The 26,406-nt window shown below is 40.6% G+C and overlaps 1 protein-coding gene across 3 annotated transcripts in view; it reads left to right on the forward strand.

Moving 5' to 3' along the window:
* The window catches only part of OSBPL3 (oxysterol binding protein like 3), a 196,348-nt gene that overhangs the window by 142,184 nt on the left and 27,758 nt on the right, over positions 1–26,406 (forward strand). For 2 of the 3 annotated variants that reach the window (XM_043872172.1, XM_043872174.1), the window contains 5 exons: positions 1,179–1,286; positions 8,971–9,105; positions 12,005–12,098; positions 16,001–16,251; positions 20,135–20,272. In XM_043872172.1, the coding sequence (XP_043728107.1) occupies positions 1,179–1,286; positions 8,971–9,105; positions 12,005–12,098; positions 16,001–16,251; positions 20,135–20,272 (726 nt within the window). The remainder of the gene's footprint in view (positions 1–1,178; positions 1,287–8,970; positions 9,106–12,004; positions 12,099–16,000; positions 16,252–20,134; positions 20,273–26,406) is intronic. The other variant, XM_043872175.1, reaches the window with a different exon arrangement.

Genomic DNA, 26,406 nt, shown 5'->3' on the forward strand with positions numbered 1-26,406 from the left:
GAGAGTCTAGTTACTGGTATCTATTCTAGCCACTATGTAAGATGCCAGCAACGTATTGGCCAAAGTGAGTGCCCCATAGAGGTTTTTAAATGTAGTTGTGTGCTTTAAGACACATTTATTCAGTGTTTCCTAAATGACCCTTCAGAATTTCCAAATAATCCATTCCAACTGTGGATACTGAAAAATAAAGCCAAAATTCTTGTTTGAGATCCAGGCAGTGGGTGAGATATGAACACCCTTCTGTGCTCTCAGGAGGTGTAGCCTATGGGCCCTGATGGATGGGAAAAGGCTCTGAGCTTCTCAGAAGAGAGTCCGGAAGACAGGCAGACAGGATGGATTTGTGTACAGGCACCTGGGGAACTGATTGTGGGAGTGGGTAGGAGACAATCAGGTGAAGTTGTCCCTTTCAAAGACAGATCATTTGAAAGACGCTGGTCCTGAAGCACAGGGAAAAGCAGCATGAAGGAAAACACCTTCCTTTTACCTTCCTAGTTGGGAGGATGGGCGGGGGACTCAGACCTGCCCAGGGAGAAGTAGTAAAGAGGTCCAGGTGGGCTGACAAGAGCTCACAACCCCTTCCCAGGGCGCTGGTGCTTAGCCCCTATCCAGGTAAGTGAGCTCTCTCTCTCTCTTTTTTTAGTAGACTATCTTAGTCATGAAGAATGAACATAAAACAATCAATACCTATGTTGTAAAACAGTAAAATTAATCCTCTGCAAAATCTTACTTCTCAGCACACTAAGACCCTATTCAACCAGTGTGACAAAACATTAAAATATGGCCAGTCACATGGAGGTGGGAGCAGCATTTTTATTACAGATGAGAAAGAAGCTTGGAATCTTTAGGGGGAGCTGTTCAGAGACTGAGGCAGCTGAGAAGGAGGAGGGGCCAAGAAACCACGAGCAATAAGGGCTTATAGGTGTGTGTGATTTCCTTCTCCACTGAAAGAAAAGCCTTACTAACCCTTACTTTCATCCCTGGAAATGAGAGTCGAGAAGGGTCTGCATTCCCAGTGTTTAATAGCTCGTATCTGCCGGGCACCAGTATCCTGTTGGATAACATTCAAGAAAGACGTCCAGGAGGTGCCCCCTTGAGGGCTCCTCCACACTGGGCTTACCGCCGTGCTTTTGGAAACATCCATTGATTAACAGAGCCCCACTATTTTTAACGTGTTCCAGGCCCTAGCACAAAACACAGATCTTAAAGAACGCTTATGCAGAATCCATGCCGAGTCTCTGCTCCTCGACCTCCCTGCTGCTGCCAAGTCGGGTGACGGTCTGGCAGAGGTGGGTAAGGCTCTCCTCCGGTAATGTCGCCCCGCCCTGCTCCCACACGATGCCCTCCGTCCCTCCCTGGAGCCTCCCTCCTGCCCCGGGAAGGGTGCTCCCCTCACCATGACGGCTGCCGTTCCCAAGGCTTCCTTGAAAGTGTGCTGCCAACTGCATTTCTAAACTGCTTTTCCCCCTAGAATGTTTCTTCCCTTTCTATTTCTTTATACCATTATCCTCCTAAGGATCACCCTTGTCTCTTGATAGGAGTGGGAGTCCCACTGGAGTGGGGACTGAGAGACAATATTTTCTCCTGTTACTTCTGAATAAACCTCACTTTCTCCTACTGATAGAATCCTAGCTCCCCCTCTGAGAACCTCTCTCCGCTTTCTTTATGACTGTTTCCTTCTCCATTTCCTGTGTTTTTTTTTTTTTTTTTAAATACAGCTGTACCTTTGGTGGGGGGAAATATTACAATTGAAGTGTCTTGGTCAGTTTATAGTGTGTTAAAAATATGTTTTCTCAAGACTCGGGGTGTTTATCCAAAATATTCTTTGAATATGCTTAAAATGGGAAAGTTCAGAAAAATCCAAGTGGATGACTTGAAAAAAAAAATCAGTACAGAAGGGTAGTGAAAGTCAAAATAGTTTTTAGCCATCTCTTATATGCCTGCCTCAATTGTGCTAAATTTTTCATTAACAAGTACATTAGACTGAGCCCATAAAAAATAAGGAAGATCAGATACAAGGGTTGTAAATTTTTTAAAGGAGTTTCTATGTGTAATACATCTTCCTCCTTTTTCTGTCCTCAAAGAAAACACACCCTGACATAATACCTTTACTCCTTGCAGTGTTGTTGTGTTGGATGATGAGCAGATAAGATGCTGGAATCAATCAGACCAAGAAGCTCAGACATCTACCTCCATGTGAAGCACAGGCTATGCCCTGACCTAATGGGAACCCCTTCTGATGAGGGTGGTACCCTCTCTCCTCAGGGCTGGGAGGCTTCTTATTACTTCTGAGATACACATCAGCGATTCACCATGAAATTCCTGTACATCTTCACTGCCCCCAAGAGATCTTTTCAATCACTTTTTAGCCCAGACCTAAATTGAGTCCCCGGCAGGACAGAGCACTGAAATGTTATCTGCAGGGGCCTTCATTTCAGGCTTGGGCAAAGAAACATGCTCACCAATTAGGTTCTCTTCTGAATAAATCTGTGGATTGGCTGAAGCAGGGCTCAGTCATGGTGGCCGACTGTCCCTGAAGGTGGCTTGCTGCCGAATGCCATGGCACTCTGGTGTTCGGTGCCTATTTCCAGGCAGCATCAGTTCAGTTCAGTTCAGTCGCTCAGTCGTGTCTGACTCTGTGACCCCATGAACTGCAGCACGCCAGGCCTCCCTGTCCATCACCAACTGCTGGAGTCCATCCAAACCCATGTCCATTGAGTCGGTGATGCCATCCAACCATCTCATCCTCTGTTGTCCCCTTCTCCTTCTGCCCTCATTTTTTCCCAGCATCAGGGTCTTTTCAAATGAGTCAGCTCTTCGCATCAGGTGGCCAAAGTATTGGAGTTTCAGCTTCAGCATCAGTCCTTCCAATGAACACCCAGGATTGATCTCCTTTAGGATGGACTAGTTGGATCTCCTTGCAGTCCAAGGGGCTCTCAAGAGTCTTCTCCAACACCACAGTTCAAAAGCATCAATTCTTCAGCACTCAGCTTTCTTTATAGTCCAACTCTCACATCCATACATGACTACTGGAAAAACCATAGCCTTGACTAGACGGAACCTTTGTTGGCAAAGTAATGTCTCTGCTTTTTAATATGCTCTCTAGGTTGGTCATAACTTTCCTTCAAAGGAGTAAGTGTCTTTTAATTTCATGGCTGCAGTCACCATCTGTAGTGATTTTGGAACCCAAAAAAATAAAGTCGGCCACTGTTTCCCCATCTTTTTGCCATGAAGTGATGGGACCAGATGCCATGATCTTGGTAGCATATTATTACCTAATTACATTAATTTATTTAACAAGCTGTTAAAGAGATAAATGGAAAGTTGACCCTTAACTTATGGTTTTATTAATTTATATTCAATGTATACACCTGGGGCTATTTGCATTTGGGAAAGGAAACCAAAACCACAGGTCTTTTTAAATGCATGTTTTAAAGTTGATCCCACAAGTAATGTATCTAAAGGTTTAAATGCTGTTCCTTGCCTTTGAGGAGGAGCCATTATATCCTCAAACTCATACCTTCCAAAATGACCTTCTGGAGTCTTGAATTGGTGCATTTGTCTCATTGATCTAGTTCCCCTCTCAGTGATTTTCTATCGTCCATGTTTTATCCTGCTTTTCACAGAGTGACTCAGGCTGACTTTCCCAGTAAAGGAAAAGCCATTGTTGCCTTCAGGAAATAAGAGCGTGAGTAGAATTAGCTGCCCAAAGCCCGAAAGCCAGACTCCAGTGTCCTTTTCTTGGGTAGCTTCTCAAACACTTTGGGAATGACAGTCCCCACACTGGGGTCAGCCCAGGGTACTCTGTTTTTAGGCCCTTTTTGACTCCTTGCTTCCTTTCTGTTACCTTTTCGCTGCACAAATTATTCATCTTTGGTGTTCTAAAATCTACTTGGATTCTAAAATCTCCCCTCCTATCAAAAATTACTCTCATATCCTATCAAGTACTTCTATTTTAAATTTCTGAATGTGAACATTTACTATTACCAGGTTATGAATTCTTGGGTTATTTTATATTATTTTAAATTCCAAATGAAAGGCCAAGTGACTTTGGGGATAATATCCTACTACATCTAAAGTCCATTTAAGAGACCAAATAAACGAGAACTTGAAAGAAAAGTGTAAAACAAGAGGAAACTTGATTCTTTTAACTGCCTATTTGCTATATTCCACATGCACTTGAATGCATTATCTCATAAAATCTTAATCATGACTCTATAAGATAGGTGATGGTAGTTTCATTTTAGAGACAGGGAAACTAAAGCCCAGAGAGGTTAAATAACTTCTTCCAGGGTACACAGCGAGTAAAGGGTAGAGCTGGGATTTAAGTCCGGGTCTATTGGGTCCCAAGCACTTGTCTCTTCAGCAGCAGCATACTGCTGGGTGGTGAAGAAGGACAGGCCAAGCCGCAAAATAAAACATGTGGTAAAGCTCCAGTAGTGAAAATACGGCGGTGATGGGGTAAGACTGGGGCAGAATAACTATTTCAGGCATAGCACCATTTTACATAAAGAATGAAATAAATTTATGATAGAAAAGGCTCAAAAATCGATAAGAAAGAGATGAATTTTTCAATAAGTTAGGCTGACACAGCTTGAAAGCAGTTTAAATCTTTCCATTGCACCCTAAAATAAATCACTAGTGAATCAGAGTTAAATGCAAACTGAAAAATATTGATTTAAATATTTATCAAATGGCCAGAGTAGGGAGGATGTCCTAAATGTGGGACCAACAGAAAAAAATTACAAAAGACATGGTGATGAGATTTGGATTTATTTTTTTTTTTAAGGAAAAGAAGTGGTGTATGTGAAAAAATTAGTCAAATAATAGACTAGAAACAAATGTTTTCGGTGAAAAATGACAGTCTTAGATAATACTAAATAGGTGGTAATGACTTTGATATGTAAATAATTAACAGGTAAGAGCAGGTAACTTAAGTCCTCAACAAATATATGAGAAAAAAAGACCTTATTCACAAAAAATACCAAACACAAGATTTTTTGTTTTTACTTTTTATTTTGTGATATTTATCAGTTCACTGGAAGGTGCAAAGAAGTGCAGAGGGAGGTCCCGTGTATCCTGACCTAACCTCCTCCAGTGTTAAACAACTCGACTGCCAGTTGTTGTTGTTTTTTAATTGAATTATAGTTGATTTGAGCTTCCCTGGTAGCTCAGTCAGTAAAAATCTGCTTGCAATGCGGGAGACCTGGGTTCGATCCCTGGGTTGGGAAGATGCCCTGAAGGAGGGCATGGCAACCCACTCCAGTGTTCTTGCCTAGAGAATCCCCATGGACAGAGGAGACTGGTGGGCTACAGTCTATGGGGTGGCAAAGAGTCGGACATGACTGAGCAACTAAGCACAGAGTTGATTTAGTGATTTACCATACACAGTGGACATCAACTTGTGCAAACTCTGGCAGATGGTGAGGGACAGGGAGGCCTGGCGTGCTGCAGTCCACGGGGTCACAAAGAGCCAGACATGACTAGGCAACTGAACAGCAACATGCACATAGTTGATTTACAGGCTTCCCAGGTGGTGCTAGTGGAAAAGAATCCGCCTACCAATGCAGGAGATGCAAGAGACGTGGGTTTGAGCCCTGGGTCGGGAAAATCCCTTGGAGGAGGAAATGGCAACCCACTCCAATATTCTTGCCTGGAAAATCTCATGAACAGAGGAGCTTGGCAGCTACAGTTCATAGGGTTGCAAAGAGTTGGACTAGGACTAAGTCTACATACACCCACCCACCCCCCCCCCCACACACACACAGTTGATTTACAATATCTTGTTAGTTCTAGATATACAGCCCAGTGATTCATTTATATGTATAAAGCTAGTTTGTTTATTTTTTTAAAAGAAAAAACTATTCAACCTGATTCTTAACAAAAAAAATACAAATTAAAGCAGTTAGAATAAAACAACATTTTTCTAAGTTATAATATTCAGTGGCTATATAGATATGAAGAAAATAGAATGTCTCTTGATATAATTAGGTGATATATATTTTGCCTTAAACATTTTTAATAATTCTACTCTGAGAACTGATTCTAAGAACTAATGACATACAAGCAAAGAGACATCTGCAAACCTCTTCATCATCTTGGTGGCTCAGATGGTAAAGAATCTGTCTGCAGGGCAGGAAGGGCTACCCATTCCAGTATGCTTGCGTGGAGAATTCCAGAGACAGAGGAACCTGGAGGGCTACAGTCCATGGGGTTGCAAAGAGTTGGACAGAACTAAGTGACTGATACTTCTGCTTCCCCATCTTTACAAATTTGAAACAATTTCCAATAAATGAAATGGTTACTCTGTTACACACACCTGAGGTAAATCTATCAACTAAAGTTCATTGTCTTAATAGCCTGGGGAGAAGTTCACAATATAATGTTAATTGAATGTGACATACTAAATAAAGACTATGTACAGTGTGACCCGTTTTTCAAACTTAAAAACAATCTATACACAAGTATTTTAATCAGAAAGTACACTGATTGGCTAAATAGGGGCCACATCTGGGTGATCAATTTAAATTTTTTTTTTTTTTAATTTTTGGCTACATACACCATTTGGCTTATGTGACCTTAATTCCACAATCAGGGATTGAACCCATGTTCCTTGCACTGAAAGTGCAGGATCTTAACCACAGGACCACCAAGGAAGTCCCTGGGTGATGAAATTTAAGTGATATTTATTTACATTTCTCTCTATTTTCTGTTTTAAACACATACTACCTTTAACATAAAAAAATGTTAATTTTTAAAAGTTATGGTGCAGTGTTGTTTGGAGAAGTTTATAACATTAGATAGATGACAATTATTTTAAAACAAAGATGTATGTATTAAAAGGATTGGTGAGAAGTTTATCAAAATGCCTATAGTGGTTGATTTAGTGTGATGGGATTATGTGTTCCCTTCCCTCTCTTTTCTCTGTTTATTTCTCTTTTTGTGATGTAAAAATAGATAACCACTCATGCCTTCCAAACCTAAGGGGATATGCTTGAATTAAACTGACTAGATCGGTATTTTAATCCATGAGGTCCTGGGTTGTGCAGGACCCTGGGCAGGGGCTCCTGCAGTCCTGTGGAGTCAATAGGAATTTTCTGGAGTAATGGAACAGCAGAAAGGGCTAAGGCCAGCTGTGCTGTTTTCAGTGTTGATCCAGCCAAGAAATCCTTCTGACCCATCAGCCCAGGGGGAAGGAGATACAGAAGGAGCCAGAGTGACTGTTAATAAATTAATGAGGAGAACAAGTAAATAAATCATTAGAGTCTTAGGTGGCAGTGACTCAGCAAAGACAGAGGACAGCTCTGTTGTTTGGGTGAAAGTTGAGGGAGCTCAGTTATTCATTACTGTGTCTCCTCTTTTGAGGAGAGACCTGTACTTTAAAGGTGGCAGCCATGACGCTTATTTATAGATCTTAACGTGATTTAAGTCTTTGTTGGGATGGAAGGTTGTAGGGATGTTAAAATGGGTAAGATCTTTCAATAAATGCCTGGGCTAGGAGAGAAAGGGATATACGTTGAAATGTGTTCCTGAGGTAAACATTCCATTAAGCAACCACTTGCCCACTTGATATTATCAATTATGAACAAATGCTGGGGCCCTCTGGTCATAGCACCCTCATCTTAGGAGACTGAGGAGTGTGTCCTGCTCTCATAAAACTTCTGGAAAGCTATAATACGTGTTAACATTTCTTTGCCAAGTTATTCTGGGACTTACTTATCAGATACATAAGGATATAGAAGCAGCTCCTTTATCAGCCCTATGAGAAATGTGAGCTGTTGGGATGTTCAGACAACATTCTTCTGTGATTCAAAGGAATCAGAGCATCTCGTCCTCAATCCATTCTCCTTCTTCAAGGTATCAGGCCTCACCTCTTCCGTGAAGCCCTCCCCAACCAAAGCCCCCAGTGGAATCCATCTCTCCTTCCTGCCCATGTCTGTAGTGCTTTTGTGTTGAATGCACCCTCTGCACCGCTTACTCGGGCCAGAAACCTTGTTTTAGTCATCATTGTATCCCGCCATGACCTGCACAGTGCAGTTGCTCGATTTCTTGAGTTAAATTTTCACTTGCAAATAGCATAGAAAACACATTCCCAAAGTATTTAGGTCCTTCCCATAGGAAACGTCCAGGCTTAGTGACTCAGGGGATGGAGGGCCAGCAGGAGGAGAAAATGCTGATATTCTATCATGTTGTTCAGAGAGAAGCTTATAAATGGGATTGGGGACTTCCTTCCCTCCCAGAGTCAGTGTGGTTGGAAAGAGACAAAGAGAATTTATTTCATTCATCCATGTATAATGGATGATCTGCCACCAGGGGCACTTCTGGACTGAAACACACTGTTTATTTGTCAAAGGATGCCTCAGAAGCAGCACTCTGGTCTCTGGGAGAAAATGGAGGCAGGAGAAAGCTGTGTTGGTCTGAACCAGCCATGCAAGGACAGGCATTCAGCACAATTCAGAGGAAATTCTAGGATGAAAAGAAACGTCTTGGAGTGGTAGAGAATAAGAGGATCCAGAGAGCATTGGAATTTTTCCCTCTTAACACATTATTGACCAAAGATGTGTTAATACATCTTTTGTTACCTAAATGGTATGGACGGAAGACATAGATCACTTATGTAACAAGTCGCCAGCCACAGGCGTTAGTTTCTGCAAAGATCCCCTGGTCTCAAATGAGTTAAGTGGAATAAAAACTGACCTACACAGTCTTTTTTTTTTGGCTTTGGGATTTGTTGTGTGTGTCTGAGCCTTAATGGTGCCTGTAAATAAGGTGCCCTTTAGGGGGAGACCTTCGCTTCTCACAGTGTTTTGTGTGAGGTTTGCCTCTCCTCAACTCTGAAGCTGCCCTCTGCTTATAGCTGCTTGTTAGCCTGGGCCTGTGACCTTGTGTATCATGTAAAAAATCAACTGTTTATTTTGCTTTTCTTGAAACTGTTTCTAAATATGTGCATTTTTGGTTTTGTGTTTTCCATAGGAAAACTCCAGAGATGATAGTCGGGCTCTGGTCCATCAGCTTTCCAATGAAAGCAGACTGTCCATCACTGACTCTCTCTCAGAGTTTTTTGATGCCCAGGAAGTTCTGTTGTCTCCAAGCTCTTCAGAAAATGAGGTACGAGCACTGTTTTCAGTTAGTTGCCCCCAAAATCTCTTGCCGCTTTTCTCATTCAGTAAATAGTCATAATTTAGAAACACTGCCCTCAGTGGCCCCTTCTTATCATTACAGTCTAAGGATCATCTTATAAATTATACCACAAAAGTCATAAAAAGATAAAAAATCTTAGGGGGAAAAGTTGTGAAAGTAAGTATTGGGCACACCTTGGTTTCTGTTATTCATACTTGATTTGTTATACCTCTTTTCAATTGTAGTTTAATGATTTTGACTATAAGCTGTTTGATAATGTATTATTTGCAATATAGGGCCAGGAGTTAGCCCCTTATATATTTTTTAGTATTGAATTTGATCTGTAGTAATTTATAATATATAATTATTATTATAATTATTATGGTTGTTATAATTAATTTATAATTATATTTTGAGTGTTGTGTACTGGTCGTTTTAGCTTTTCAGTATAGGAGGACTAATTTGTTATTGTTGTTCAGTTGGTAAGTTGTGTTCAACTCTTAGCGATTCCATGGTCTGCAGCAAGGCCTCCCTATCCCTCAGTATCTCTCAGAGTTTGCCCAAGCTCATGTCCGTTGAATCAGTGATGCTATCCAACCATCTCATCCTCTGCTGCCCGCGTCTCCTTTTGCCTTCAGTCTTCCCCAGAATCAGGGTCTTTTCCAATGAGTCAGCTGTTCATATCAGGTGGCCGAAGTATTAAACTTCAGCTTCAGCATCAGTCCTTCCAATGAATATTCAGGGTTTATTTCCTTAAAGATTGACTGGTTTGATCTCTTTGCAGTCCAGGGGACTCTCAAGCACCACAATTCCAAAGCATCAGTTTTTTGGTGCTCAGCCTTTTTTATTGTCCAATCCATACATGTATGTCACATCCATACATGACTCCTGGAAAGACCATCGCTTTGACTGTATGAGCTTTGTTGGCAAAGTGGTGTGTTTGCTTTTTAATACAATGTCTAGGTCTGTTGTAGCTTTCCTTCCAAGAAGCAAGTGTCTTCTAATTTCATGGCTTCAGTTACCATCCACAGTGATTTTGGAGCCCAAGAAGAGAAAATCTGTCATTGCTTCTACTTTTTCCCCTTCTATTTGCCATGAAGTGATATAACCAGATGCCATTATCTTAGATTTTTGAATGTTGAGTTTTAAGCCAACTTTTTCACTCTCTACTTTCACCTTCATCAAGCGGCTCTTTAGTTCCTCTTCACTTTATCATCTGCATATTTGAAGTCGTTAATAATTTCTTCCAACAATCTTGATTTCAGCTTGTAACTCATCAACCCCAGCATCTTGCATTGATATACTCTGCATTTAAGTTAAATAAGCAAGGTAACAATATATAGCCTTGATGTACTCCTTTACCAATTTTGGACCAGTCAGTTGTTCTATGTAAGGTTCTAATGGTTGCTTCTTGACCCACATACAGGTTTCTCAGGAGATAGGTAAGATGGTCTGGTATTCCTGTATCTTAAAAAATTTTCCACAGTTTGTTGTGATCCACACAATCTATGGCTTTTGCTAGTCAATGAAACAGAAGTAGTTGTTTTTCTGGAATTCCCTTGCTTTCTCTATGATCTAACAAATATTGGCAATTTGATCTCTGGTTCCTCTGCCTTTCCTAAACCCAGCTTGTACATCTGAAATTTCTCAGTTCAAGTACTGCTGAAGCCTAGCTTGAAGGATTTTGAGCATAACCTTACGAGCATGGGAAGTGTCCAGTAGTTTGAACATTCTTTAGCACTTCCTTTCTTTGGAACTGGCGTGAAGACAGACCTTTCCCAGTCCTGTGACAACTGCTGGGTTTTCCAAACTTGCAGACCTATTGAGTGTGATGCTTTAATAGCATCATCTTTTAGGATTTTGAATAGTTCAGCTATGATTCCATCACCTCTACTAGCTTTGTTTGTAGTAATGCTTCTTAAGGCCCACTTGACTTCACACTCTAAGATGTCTGGCACTAGGTGAATGATCACACCATGATGGTTATCTGAGTCATTAAGACCTATTTTGTATAGCTCTTCTGTGTATTCTTGCCACCTCTTCTTAATCTCTGTTAGGTCCTTACCATTTCTGTTCTTTATCATGTCCATCCTTGCATGAAATGTTCCTTTGATACCTTGAATTTTCTTGAAGAGAGCTCTAGTTTTTCTGATCTATTGTTTTCCTCTGTTTCTTCGTATTGTTCATTTAAGAAGTCCTTCTTATCTCTCCTTGCTATTCTCTGGAACTCTGCATTCAGTTGGGTATATCTTTGCCTTTCTCCCTTGCTTTTCACTTCTCTTCTTTCCTCAGCTATTTGTAGAGAATTCTGACATTTCGCCTTCTTGCATTTCTTTTTCTTTGTTATGGGTTTGATCACTGCCTCCTGTATGATGTTATGAACCTCTTCTCTTGAATCTGTTCGTCACCTCCATATAATCATAAGGGATTTGATTTAGGTCATACCTGAATGGCCTAGTGGTTTAAACTAAAGAAAGTGGGGGGAAACCACTATAAGTACTAATATTGTTTATTCATATCCATAGAAGATTCTTCTATTCACAAATAGTTAAAAGACAAATTTAACTCATTCTTCTCAAATGCTAACAAATTCTATAAAAGCAGTCTGAATTAATAAGAATTTTTATAATTTTTATAATGACTAAAATCTGGAATTTACTTATGTTATACTTGTCAGAATGACTCAAGAGCATGTAAGAATTTTAATAACTTATTTTCTGTCAACACCTCCTAGGCAGACGGGTGTATGGGGCTTAATGAAAACAGCACCCAAAATTATTTCTATAGATTTATAATGTATAGTTAAAGATATTTGATTATTTGAAGTAAAGGTTTTATGAAATCTGGCTTGTTTACTCTAATGTATATTATTTCCTTTTTTCCATAGATTTCTGAAGATGATTCATATGTCAGTGACATAAGTGACAACCTTTCCTTAGACAATCTCAGTAATGATTTGGATAATGAGAGACAAACTTTGGGTAAGATTTAAATTATTTAAATTATTTCATCTCAAACTATTATTTGAGTGTTTGGATCTTTGCAGAATACTAATAAGTGTATATGGAGTACCTGCTGCAGACAGAGAATGGAGCACGTTCTACGTCAGAAACTTCAGACATGCTTGCCACCCTCAACGGTTTTATAATATAAGTGGAAACATGGCACTCATGTGAAATATGTATTCATTCACATAAATTTGTCTGCTCATGCAGATTTCTATTTTATAAAGTAAGGGCATACGAATCATCACATGAATATCAAAGATTAATATAACAGATGCTCCTTGTGTGGTTAAACTTTCTGTAAACATATTAGAATATAGCTTTTTGCCTTCAGGTATCTAGTGGCTTTTATAGTCTAAGCATGCTGTAGGACTTGTATTGTAAAAGGTCTGGTCTAAGGGCTAATTTAGCTTCGGATTCTTCAAGATAACTCATTGGAGAGTAGCAAACAGCTATGTCTTTGGGGGTAGGGCTTCAGGTACCCTAAGATGTCCCTTTATTTCTGGTTAATCTCAAGAGTGAAAATGATGACCAGAAAGTGTGAGTTGGAACCGTGGAGTACCTGGAGTATCTGCTGTCTCCAAACAGCTCTGATTTAGGAGTAAGCAGACGAAAGTTTATTTAGGAAGCTGACCTACCTTAAGAAGAATCTGCCCACTGAACGGGTTTTTATATGAGTCTTGTAGCATCAAATACTACCGGTTTTGGTGCTCAGCGTGCCTGGGGTCTGTAGGCTTATCTATGCCAGAACACCACCTCTTTTCATATCTACATGGAGGACAAGGACCATGTCAGGTCCTTTTTGATGTTTCATTGTTTCCCAGCTCAGCATGTACATGTGAAATATGATGATGATGAGTTGTTATCTGAATGCCAAAGAGCCTACTCTTTGAAGGATTACAAAAAAGACAGGTAATTCTACAGTCTTCTGGAAGAACATCCTTCCAGCATCATACCTGCTAGAAGTCAGAAGCTCATTATGCTCTGTGTCATTCCTGAATTGTTTCTGGAGAGATTAACACTTTGGTGGAAAAGTCTGAGAACCAGTGATTCAAAGGTAAAGACCAGTCATATAGGAGCAAGTTCATATGCTACTTGTTTTTGTTAAAAAACAAGGAGGTGAACTAAAAGAGAAATGAGAAAGCATCAGTTATTTCCTTAGCAAACAACACCCACACTGAATGGGAACCCTCATTGTGGGTGCAGAAGACAGACAAACACCAAAGTCTCCTTCTATCTGAGGCCTTAGGGAGGATCCCAAGGGGAACCGAGGGATAGAGGGTTCAGAGGTCAAAGTTAGGAACAGAGGACTTGCTCAAGGACCTAAGACCACACCTGTGCTGAGTTGACACCAGCCAGGAAAAGCATGTAAGAGGTGAAGGCCGGTTCTCTCTCTTTTCCATAGTCATGTTGCTAGATTACTGACCAATGTTTTCTTAGCTTGAACAAACACTGGGCCAAACCCAGCTTTCTTCTTTGGCAATAATTGGAAGATTAGATCTCTACATATCAGTACTCTACTGAAAAGATTATATGTAGCAATAACCTTTGCATCCTAGGACACAATATTTCCTACAGAAGGAAATAGGATTGGATCCAGGTCTTGATAAATTACCACACTAGTATTTCTTTGAACCCTTAGTAAAAGTTAGGTATTTAGAGTGTTTCCTATTAATTTATACCCCTCCCCGACCTGCCCAAATCAGTCTGCACATGTTTGGTTCTGTCACTGCATTGGATGCTGTGTGGAGGTTCAGTGGTTAGGAATATAGATTTAGGAACTGGATTTCCTCAGTTAATCCCAGCTCTGCCACTCACTGGTTATGTGTTCTAGGGTACGTTTCTCAAGTTCTCTGTGCCTCAGTTTTCTTCATCTGTAAAATGGGGCTAATAATACTGTTTATCTCAAGAGGTTGTTGCAAAGGATAAGTGGAATAATATATGTAAAGTGCTTGAAATACTGTCACAGAGTAAAAAGCTAGGCATATATTAGCCATTATTATTACCAATAGTATTGTTCAGTTGCTAAGTCATGTCTGACTCTTTGCAACCCCATGCCAATCTTCTCTGTCCTTCACTATCTCCCAGGGTTTTCTCAAACTCATGTCTGTTGATGGTGATGCCATCCAACCATCTCGTCCTCTGTCACCCACTTCTCCTGCTCTCAATCTTTCCCAGCATCAGGATCTTTTCCAATAAGTAGGCTCTTTGCATCAGGTGGTCAAACTATTGGAACTTCAGCATCAGTCCTTCCAATGAATATTCAGGGTTGATTTCCTTTAGGACTGACTGGTTTGATCTACTTGCTGTCCAAGGGACTCTCAAGAGTCTTCTACAGTAGTAGTGTAATATTCTTTAAAACAAAGTATTTTGAGATTACAGGGAACACAGTTTTTAAAGACTGTCATTTGCAACTGTTTACTTGATTTTTGCCCATGTTGAGCAACTGAAACAAATTCAGAATTTAATTGCATGTTTAGATTAATATGAGACTTCAAAGTATGACCTCACTTTCATATTCTCCTGTTCATCAAAGCAGCCTCATTATTCAGAGTGATTGACTTTAAAATAAAATAGCATTTTCTCATATGTTGGTGTAATGCAAAAGGTTTCTTTTGAAAATAGGTTGTGTTGGGGTGGGAAAAGAATTTCAGAGCATAAAGTAATGGAAGTTGTCACAACGAAAAAATTGATGGGTGTAAATACCTAAGCCGTAAATGTTACACTCATTTAAAAAGATGTGTAGGCCAAATGTAAAAATAAATGTCAAGTGGCAATTACATTGTAAAGCAAATATAAAAACAAAAGGTTATGTCTTAATATATGAATAGGAAAGCAGACAATTCAGAAAAGAATATTCATGAAAACATTCCAAGTCACAATAGTAATTTTTTTTAATGTAAGTTAAAACAAGGAGATAGCAGTGTCCACCTAATGATTTGCCAAAAATTCAAAATGAATGCTGACAAGCCTAGAATGATGTCAGAACATGGACACTGGTACATGCTTGTTGATAAATGGGAAATTTTGAAGAGCAGTATGCTCACATGAATCAGAAGTCTAAAAATGTTTGAGTTCTTAGACATAATAATCCCACTTCTTTATGTCCTTAGAAAATAATCAGATATAATCAAATATCCAAGAATATGTACATTAACTAACTTTTTTTGCATCATAACAAAACATTGAAACAAATCTAGAAGTCCAACAATAGATGGATGATTCAAAAAATTATGGCTTATACATAGCATGGAATTGTTTTACATTCATTAAAATTGTTTTAGAAGAATTCTGGGTAGCATAGAAAAATATTTATTTTAACTGATTAAGCAAAGCATTAAACTCTACAAACATTATGAACTGTATGGAGAAAACAATAAATGAAAATACTCCAATATAAATGACTACTATTTCTAGGTGGTGGGATAATGGGTGACTTTTATTTCCTTTATAATTTTCCTGTAATATGCACAATTGTTTTATCAGAATTTGCAGTGATCTTTTAAAAGATTTTAATAAATTCTTATCAGAACATGAAGTGCTTTTAAATGGTTTAAGGAGATTAGAAATAACCTACTCTGAGCATAGCAGTCTAGTTTCCAGTATTATCCTCAGGTATAAACTCTGAAGAACTAGCTTTTGAGCAGTAGCATGAAGACCTCCCTGTGAAGAAAGTCCATGAGTTTTAGTGTTTATAATTTTGGGTGCTCCATTCAGCTACTCAAGATTCTTTATATTGTCTGACTTTTAGTCATAATCTGGATAATTGAGGTTAACAGTATCGCATACTTGCTCGGTAAGGTGGATTTCTTTTTCCTTTTCAGTAGTAAAATAAAATGAAAATCCTCATAAGGCAACCAGGCTGATTTCCCTTTCAGGGCCAGTGATCGACAGTGGAGGGGAAGCCAAGTCCAAAAGAAGGACGTGCCTGCCAGCACCGTGCCCCAAGTCCAGTAACGTCAGCTTGTGGAACATCCTGAGAAACAACATCGGGAAGGACCTGTCTAAGGTGGCCATGCCGGTGGAGCTCAATGAGCCCCTCAACACGCTGCAGAGGCTCTGCGAGGAGCTGGAATACAGTGAGCTCCTGGACAAGGCCGCCCAGCTGCCCAGCGCCCTGGAGAGGATGGTGAGCACGCACCCTGCCCCCTCACCGCCCGCCTTCGCAGCTGAGCTGCGGGCACCTGGGCTCCTGTCCTCCGCTTTCCACCTGGATTGCCCATCAGAGAGGCTCATGTCCTGGCCCCCTCCGCGTCCCCTCTGCCTGGCTGCTTTCAGTCACCTGGTCAGGAATGGCCATTGAGGGCGGCTTTCCTGTAACAGCTGCTGCCTGAGGGTAGTTCTGCTCTGTGGTTTTGGGCTTCCTCTTTCTCCAGAACCTTCCATGTGATTGTTCTGATATTGCCTGGCTGGAAAACATGTCTTGAGGGCTGTCTGAATGTTTATTTTTACTACTCTGAGTGGGGAGAATTTAATTTTTTGAGCTCTTTTTTGTTTTTTCCAGGGTAAATTTCCCATGAGAAGGTTTTGGTTTATTTTTGAAATTGTCCCATCAGCCCCTGAATTTTTAGAAAATATCATTCAGTCACAGAAGAGGTTTTCACATCAGAAAGATTCTTCTCCCCCTGCCACTATTTTTAAATCAATTTTTATCAGAGTATAGTTGATTCCCCTTCCCCACTTCTTTTATAGAATAAGTTAAAAAATAAAAATCATCCTAGAAAAATTAATCTTCTGTTCTCTAGTTAGTATCAGTTCTAATCAAGTAATGGGGCTTCCAAGAATTTCTCATCCTTTCCCTGTCCTGTGGGGACAGAGGACAGAGATACCTTGGTGATAAGATTGTGGCCAACTCAACCCTTTCTGTGACTGTGGCTATTTGCTCTTCAAAACTGAGTGCCTCTTCCTCTTTTTGCCTTCTGGTATGTTACCTGCTCAACAGAAAGCTCATTGTGTGGGATGCTGGCACATCAATGTCCTCCCCCACATTCAGCATCTCTGTCCTGGGCATTTGCTGATTGGCTGAATCAGAGAGCTCACCTCCAGCCCCAGGGACCCAGCCAGACATCACCCTCTCACTGGTGGAGGATGCCTTTGTTTTCTAAATTGTGCACATTCTGCAGTTTAAACTCTCCTTAAAACTTCAATTTCTTCAGTAATTTGAGGATTAAGGGGAAATCTTAACTCCTGGTTGAAAGAGACTTCCCATCTCATCCCATACTATCTCCAGGGACTTCTCCCATCAAAGAGATTTTCTTTCTTGATGCTAATGATAATAGGAGTAGGAGAGAAAAACAAGCTGTTTATTTTCTGTCTTCTTTGTTACTCTTCCCCCAGAGAATTTCTATTAACAAAGGGAGGTAAATAGCTTCCAAGGAAAGTGTTCAAAGTTATCATTCCTGGACAGTGCTTTTCTTTAAAGAGCATGATTGACTTTGAAGATGAAAGCATTTTTAAAGGTGTTTAATTTTTGTAGCAATTTAGAGACCCTTAGGATGTCAGCTGATTGATTGGAGTCATTTGACCTTGAGAAGAAGTTTGAGGAAAGGCACTGATACATTAAGAAAGGAAAGTTCAGAAAAGCATTAAGGAAGAACCTAGCCCATGTAATAGGTTTGCTGCTCCAAATACGAGGGTCGACTCTACCCCTGCAGAGATTCTTTCTCATGTTGCCAGCCCACAAGGAAGATGCTTTGTTTTGCCTGCTCCCTCCCTTACTCCTCCCCCTGCATCATGAATGATTCCAGGTTCTTTTCAACATGTGTTATATTAAATTGTGAAGGTGATTCAGGGTTGACTCAACATTCCATATAGACGTGTGACCTTGCTGCTAATCAGAAAACAGACATCTGAGGAAGCAGAGAGAGGAACAGATACCCAGGTTTCAAGAACACTCTGAACTGAGCACAAGTTGATTTTAATAAGCTCTCCAGCTACTCTAGAGTGTTCTATACACTCTAGTGTGAGGTGGTAAGGTGGGTCCAGCTTGTGAAAGGCATTGAAAATTATGTGAATAGTGAACACTTATGAAAGGTACCCAGCCTTTTTTCCCCAATATAAGAAACTTTATAAAATAAGCAGATAAGAGGAAACATTGAGATTATTACTCAGTATTAGAAAGGAAAATTTGCTATTGCTACTTAGGTTTAATTTTTTTGCCCGCCTCCCTCTCAAAAGACCAAAAGAATACAGACACACCTCAGAGATATTGTGTATTTGGTTCCAGACTGCTTCAATAAAGCAAGTGTTACAATAAAGTGAGTTGCATGAGTTTTTTTGTTTCCCAGTGCATATAAAACTTATGTTTACACTATACTTAGTCTATTAAGTATGCAATAACTTTGTATCTAAAAAGCAATATATATACCTTAATTTTTAACATTAAGTGAAAGTCGCTCAGTCATGTCCAACTTTTTGCAACCCGATGGACTATACAGTCCATGGAATTCTCCAGGCCAGAATACTGGAGTGAGTAGCCTATCCCTTCTCCAGGAGATCTTTCCGACCCAGGAATCAAACCGGGGTCTCCTGCACTGCAGGCAAATTCTTAACCCATGCAGGAGACCCCGGTTTGATTCCTAGGTTGGGAAGATCCTTTGGAGAAGGGATAGGCTACCCACTCCAGTGTTCTTGGACTTCCCGAGTGGCTCAGTTGGTAAAGAATCTGCCTGCAATGTGGGAGATCCTGGTTCGATCCCTGGGTTGGGAAGATCCCTTGGAGAAGGAAAAGCCTACCTACTCCAGTATTCTAGCCTGGAGAATTCCATGGACTGTATTGTCCATGAGGTCGCAAAGAGTCAGACACAAATGAGCGACTTTCACTCACATACCTTAATTTTGAAAATGCTTCACTGCTAAAGAAAAAATTTGAAATATCGTGATAATTGCCAAAATGTGACACAAAGGCAGGAAGTGAGCAAATGCTGTTGAAAAAATGGCAGCAACAGACTTACTTGCTGCAAAGTTGCCATAAACCTTCAATTTATAAACATTGCAGTTTCTGCAAAGCACTATAAAGCACAATGAAATGAGGTGGGCCTGTACTGTGGCTCTTCAGTGCCCTGAAAGGCGAGCTGTGCAAAACACAGAGACCCTCACAGCCAGGGCCAATAAGATTTTTCTCATTTCATATTCAACTATAATTTTCCTTTAAAAAAAATTTTTTTTTTTTACCATGCCATGTGGCATTTAGGATCTTAGTTCCCCCAACCAGGGATTGAACCCATGACCCATGCATTGGAAGCATGGAGTCTTATCCAGTGGACCACCAGGGAAGTCCTTTCTTTTGCTTTTTTGAGTTCTCATTTTTCCTCCAAGAAAAACAAAACTTGAAAGCTACTGTGTTCTGTCCTATGACTCATTACCCAGGCTCAGGAAATGACTCGCACAGATTTTTTTTTGGTCAGATGAGTTTTTTTGGTTTCTACAATACCAAATTGCGAATGGTTAAACTTAGGATGCTTATTCTTAAAAAAATTTTTACATTGGAGTATAGTTGATTAACAGTGTTTTGTTAGTTCAGGTGTACCCTAAAGTGACTCAGTTATACACGTAATATATGTATTGATTCTTTTTCAAGTTCTTTTCCCATTTAGGTTATTACAGAGTATTGAGCAGATTTCCCTGTGACTTACTCCTGTGTCTTGAGGGAAGTTTGGCTTCTTTAATGCTGTTTGTCCCTCTCCTCCTCCAGAACCTTAGCACAACGTCAGGATTGTCAGATAGTGGCAGATTTATAGGGACTGACTCACCATCTTGAAAGCCTCTATCCACATGCAGGCATCAAACCAAATGGACAATCTGATTCATGTGTCTCTGAAGCCAAAATGAACACTATTTAAACCCACAACTTGAAACCAAAGTCCGTTTGGGTGTCATTAAGCCAGAGACAAATCATTGCCTTTTTGAAATAAACAAGAAAGAGAAAAAGAGAAGCTATATTTTGTTCATGTCTTTGTGAAAATAAGTTTCTTTGTGATGGAGGAATAACCAGGTTCTTCCCCTTTTCCTAGGTGTACGTGGCAGCCTTTGCCGTGTCTGCATATGCGTCTAGCTACTTCCGTGCTGGGAGTAAGCCTTTTAATCCAGTCCTTGGAGAAACATATGAGTGTATTCGTGAGGACAAGGGCTTCCGGTTTTTTTCAGAACAGGTAGGCATACACCCTTTTTTTTGTTTGTTGGGAGAAGTTGCTCATGTCTCCCATTAAGCGGGCTTTTGAAATATTTATTTCCCACCTGTCACTGGCTTCCCAGTAACAGATAATTACAGTGTTTCTACACATAAAGAGAGAGATCGGTTTCCTTCCACTGAAACCTTGCCACCACCCATGGGCTTAAAGGTGCTAGCCAGGCTGGGGCTCACTTGGCTGTGTGCATCACTACAGTTCTTTCTGTTTAAACTTGTAGCAGGGAGGAATTTTTAAAGCACAAAGCATTTGCCCAATCTGCAAGTTAAGAGATTTAAAGTGTGCAGCCTAGCTTGCTGACATCACCATTCTAAAATAGGAGCACTGCCATCAGAAGCAGGAGCACCAAATAAATGCATTATTCTTGGTTTTGATTTAAGAGAAATCATTCATTTGTATATTTATTCATTCCATCCATAAATACTTCTCGAGATTATACCACATGCCTAGCATTGTTTTAGGTGCTGGGGTACTGTATTGGGTGATGGGCCAGAGGCAGACAAGAATGCCTGTCCCTCAGCTAATAGATGGACAAGCCTTCTGCTCACACAGCCTGAGTTCCCTGAGGTTCCACAAGACCCTTCCCACCTGTGTTAGCAGGGGGTAATATTCAAGAAATGTATCTCCGGACTCAGCCAGCCTAGATTCCAATCTCAGCTTTCTCTCTCACTAGGTTTGCAACCGACGGCAAGTTCCTTTAAGCTATCTGTACTTCAGTTTCCTCTGTAAAGTGGTGATGAGGATAATGGTACAGACTCAGATGGTTTTGCAATGATCAAATGAGTTATTCTCTACAAAGCTCTTAGAGCACTTATCCTTGAAGTAGGAAGTGTTACGTGAGGGTTTGCTGTCCTTATTGACCTATAACAGCATAACTTGCAGTAGTAGAATGTTGGGGACATCCACAATATCTGTCAATAAGGAATTGGTTAGCTGAAATAGAGTGTAACTTGACTGAAAATAAAGACCACGTCTCTCCCATCTCGTTAAGGCAGCAGCTCAACGTGTCTATCCCTAAATGTTAGCCTGGGAACATGAAACATCATTGATTCCCTCCCAGTTCTTAGAAAACTGAGGATAAAAGGATGAGTTGCTAAAACTTGATTTTCCTCCTATTATCTTGGTGCCTTCTTTATAAGTGGGCTTCTTTATAAGTGGACTGGTATTATGGGAGTGAGAAGGGGAGGGTGGTATGACTGAGAGTGAGACTGAGTGTGACTGAGAGTCTTATGAAGATGGTGATGGCCTTAACTGTGAATTATGAGCAGCATTCTCTGAAACTCAAATGAAAATGATTAGACAACAATCCCAAAGCACATTGTCAATTTTTTCTGGTTAACAGTTAAAACAAGAAATTAAACACTGATATTCAAAAAGTAGGGGTTTAAATCAGTAGTTAAAGGGTAAGATAATGTGATTCAAATTCAACTGGGTTATTTAAACACTAAACCTAAAATGGAATGCGAATACATGAAAATATAATTTGGTTACCATGGTATTCTATGCACTCATGTGAAAAAACAAAGGCCAAAAATAGCTTCAGACTACAGCAGACAATCAGGATGGGATGAATAGGTAGAAAAAAAGAGTAGTAACATGCACTTGTGTAAAACTGAGCTTCAATTCCACGAGCCCCTGATGGGGCAGGGCTGATTTGGGATCTGTGGCTCCCCTGTGGAGGCAGGGAGAAAGAAAAGGGAGCCCCTGGACGTGTGTGCACAGAGATGGAAAGAGTTACGTAACTTAGTCTTTAGTTCCATGAAATGGATCCCAAGGAAATAAATAAGAAAGAGATCTGGTCATTGTTAGTAGCATAGGGCGTGCTGGGTGTAATATGGACTGTTTTCATTCTAACCCCACCACTGTGTGGCCTTGTATGAGCTACTTAAACTTTCTAAACCTCAGTTATTTATCTGTAAAATAGGGATGATCATGCTTAGTTCATAGGCTGCAGAAAGGATAAGTAAAATAACACACTGATATGTGAAGCACATTCAGTACCTGATTATTGCTCTTATACTGAGAGGCACCTTTTAAAATGCTTTTTAATACCCAGTGTTTATGAACAGTTAGAAGAGTGTTGAAAAAATATATCCTATATCTACTCTACTGATTCAAATGGTTCGAAAGTGGCATAATGTCACTGCTGAGTCTCTGACAGAAAGTCATCCAGGAGGCTGCCGGGAGTCCTCACAGCTGGCTTCACTGTGGGAATACCACCATCCTGATCATGAGGGAGCCACTTCATCTGTCTGGAATTTAGCCTTATGGCATAGGTAGTTGAGTCTTTTAATACATCTGAGTATGAATGAGTCTCTCAGGGACAGAATCACACTAGCTAAATTTATAAGAGTCTAGTCTATAAATCAGAATACTACCCTATGCCTTTAGAATATAAAATAGACTTGCCATGGGGACCAGATGGCTTTGGTCAGCCTGACCAGGGATGTTTTCCCATAGACAGATTTCTTAAGGAAGACAAAATGTGGTCATCACATAAGTGTACAGTGAGACGGAGAGGTAACTGATTAATTCAATGTACCAGGCTGTCTGCTGCCCCGGTAGTGGAAAGGGTTTTGACCAGGGTCCTCCTTTCCCAGCCAGTAGGCAATACATCAGTTCAGCCTTCTCTACTCCCTCTCTTGGCCTTGTTAGTTATATTGACCAGCCTACTTGTTGTGCATGAAGGCTTTCTAATTTAACACATCTAAAGAGAGTGCCTGAGCATTTATTCTGTCTTATAGAATGGTACCTGCCAGTCTGGCTCCTTCTGCTTCTAGCCCAGAAAACGTTCTGTTATGGAGACAGCATGACTCCACCCTTGTCCATATGTGTAAGTGATGGACTGCAGCTTTCAGAGTTTGGGGGCTTCTTTGCTTTCTCGTACTTCTCTACAATGAGTAGAGGTGCTGAATGACTGATGTAATAAACTGAACAGAACCCCTGAATTAATATTTTGGGGTGGAACGCTAGTCTAAGGAGGACACTGATGGAGATATCTCCAGGGGAAAGGACCTAGAACAAAACAGATCACTCGGCTTTTCTACTGAGTTTTCTAGACAACAGGATTGGGTGATTTGGAAAGTGATTTTTATCCATTTCCTCCAAGCCCTGGGATTTCATTTGCTTGTGGTTTTGGTGGGGATGGGGAAATGTTTGGAGTTGTCGGTAGCTAAGGAAGTTGAAGTAACTGCTACTTCACAGAGTTCAGCTACATGGAAGCTTGCCCTCTTTATATTGCCTCTCACGTAAAAGGCCCAAAAATGCGGTATCAAAATGACTCATGCAGTCAGAGACGAGAGAAGGCACTTGCTGTTCAAATTTTCCTCCTAACAGTTAACTAGTATGGTGCTTGCAAGGTGATTTATGCTTTTCAAACTTGATCAGGATCTTGTTTGATCTTCACAATAACCCTTTGTGGCCAGTGAGGCAAGGATCAATTACAGATGAGAAAACCAAGGCTAGCCCATCAGTGCCTTTTAGTGGTCCTCAGCTGACACCCTTTGTTTCTATTCCAGCATCCTCTCTCCCTTACCTTTTTTTGGTATGTCTTGTGTAAGTTTAGTTACCATGCTCAGAGCTGCCAGAGTCATCAGCTGCCCATGTGAAAATAGCCTTTTGTACTCTGTTCAGACTATGGGATTTTGCCTGTCATTGTCAAGTAAACCTTTCATCCTGCAAACTCACATAGGAATGTGTTCTTAACTCTCATTGCGGGCTGGGCAGTGGCCTTTGTGAACAAGGAACATTCAGGAATCAGTCATAAACATTCCCGTCACATGTGCTAACCTCCGACTGTTCCACCTTCTCAGGGGAGGGGTTTCCTTTCTGCCAAGAAATCTGATTCAGCCTTGGTTTTCTAAATAAGCCCAGAGAAGGGAGAATCCAGAAGGAAAGGACTTCCTTTCCCTTCTCAGGGACCAGGGGTCCGGCCAGCAGGTTCTTTCTTCCTCATTGGTTCTCGGGCATCCTGGGTGGAGTTTCATCAGGGACTAGACTGGTCAGAAAAGTCATTTCAGTTCACTTTGCTTCTTTTTTCTGTACCTTTGGGAACAGTTTGGTGTCCATAAAGGATATGCAGTTAAGCTATTGTCTGAACGTGGCTTTTCCTGGTTACCAGGAACTTCAGCTATCAGATCATTGTTCAAGTCATTTTCAGCATTTACCCATCCAGCCATGACTGTTGACTTTTTGATTGAAAAGCTGAGCAGAGTTATTGAAAGTTACTAAACTGTAAGAGATTCAAACGGAGTCTTTTTTCCTTTGCTTCACAGACACAGCTCTTCTTCCTTTTCTATTACTCGTCAGATTCTGAAAAAACATTCTTGGCTGGACTTTAAAAATACCGTACCTATCACTTCCCACTGTGCACACTCACATCACCCATCTGAGTGGTTCTTTTATCTACTCATAGGCAGGGTTATTTACTTCTGATTAAAATAGCATCTTATTTAAAGTCATTATCAGGGCAAATTCAAAGCTGTTCAAGTAAAACAAGCAATAAATCAACTGTAAGGTGACCAAACCAGTGCTTCTGCATTTCTAGGTTATTACTTACTGTATTTTTTTTTTTTTTTAGAAACTGTGTGTTTTTCAAATAAGTACTTAACTCTGAACTCAGGGGAAGAGAAAATAATTGGCAACTGTTCCCTGCCCCCCAAATCAGACCAGTATTCTCGGCCTCCTCCTTAGATGCTTTCTCTTATAATCCACATCCTGTTCATCAGCAAATCCCAGGGTCTTCCTTCCAAAGCCATTTTCACTGCCACCCCACTGGAGCTAGTCACCAAGCCCAAGCCGTTGGCATCAATGACTGGGCTTGTTGCAATAGACTCATTATCTGGTCCCTTGTTCCCACAGCCAATTCTGCACTCAGCAACCAGAGTGATGTCTCTAATGACTTCTGCAGTCACTTGGAATCAAACCCCAAGTTCTGGCTGCGGCCCACAGAGCCTTCTAAGATGACACCCCCAGATATCATGCCTCTTCCCACTTTGGCTCATTCAGCTTCAGCCACACTGACCTTTTTGCTCCTCCTAAAACATTCTGAGCATCTGTCAACCCTGCACAGTGGCTGTTTCCTCTGACCTGGACATACTTCCCCTGGCTATCTATGTGATTGGCTGTCTTACTTCTCTTAGCCTCAGAGATTTCCATCACAGAGTCCTGCCCCAGCCACCCTGTCCAGGATGACATTCCCACTCACCATCTCCCATTTTCATCCTTGCTTTATTCTCCTTCCCATGTCACCACTGGCAAATTATGTGCTTATATCTGTCCACCCATTACATTTCTGCACTAAAATGTAAATTCCAGGAGGGTAAAGATTTTTGTTTCTTTTGTTTCCCATTGTATCCTCAGTGACTAAGATAGTGCCTGATACATCACAGACAATCAGGAAATGTTTGATGAATGCCTTGGCCCCTCCCTGGGTGATTTTTGACTGGTCACTTGTTCTCTTTTCCACAAGCATCCCTTTGTGGTGGGAGACGCGTCCAGACTAGGAGGACTCTATAGTTACGGCTCTGGACAGCTGCAAGACTGATGTATTTAAGGTTTTATTTTTCTCAGTCTGAAGAAGAAAAACCTACATAATACACAAATATTGAAATACTCATATTCTTGTCTCCTTACCACCCATCTCTTATATAAAGTGCATTCTGAAAGCATAAATCAAAAATCACCAGGACAGGGTGAAGAAAGACCTCAGCTAAATCACAAGAATTCTTAACTGCCAGGGAAACTCACTGACTTTGAGATTGTAGAAAGAAAGATACATATAAATACTTGCATGATAAACCATATATACTAATTTCCTGAATGTTTGGTCCTTACCAGTAAAAAAATCGCTCCTATTTGATCGAGGGGGAGAGGAAATGATGGAGAGAGAGCCCAAAGTGGGTTTAGCCAGCAGGTTAACAGTGTTCACTTTGAGTCTAAATCAGTTCAGACTCAAACTCAAAATCTAATCCCTTTTGGTGCCTGGGTTAAGATGTAATAAAAAGAGAAACTCAACTAAATCCTGTACTAGCAAAGACAGGGTAGATGGTGCCCATTATTCTTTACTCCAGTAGATGTTAGAGAGATTACCATCAATA

Source organism: Cervus elaphus, chromosome 18, assembly GCF_910594005.1.
Source record: "Cervus elaphus chromosome 18, mCerEla1.1, whole genome shotgun sequence".
Lineage (NCBI taxonomy): Eukaryota > Metazoa > Chordata > Mammalia > Artiodactyla > Cervidae > Cervus > Cervus elaphus.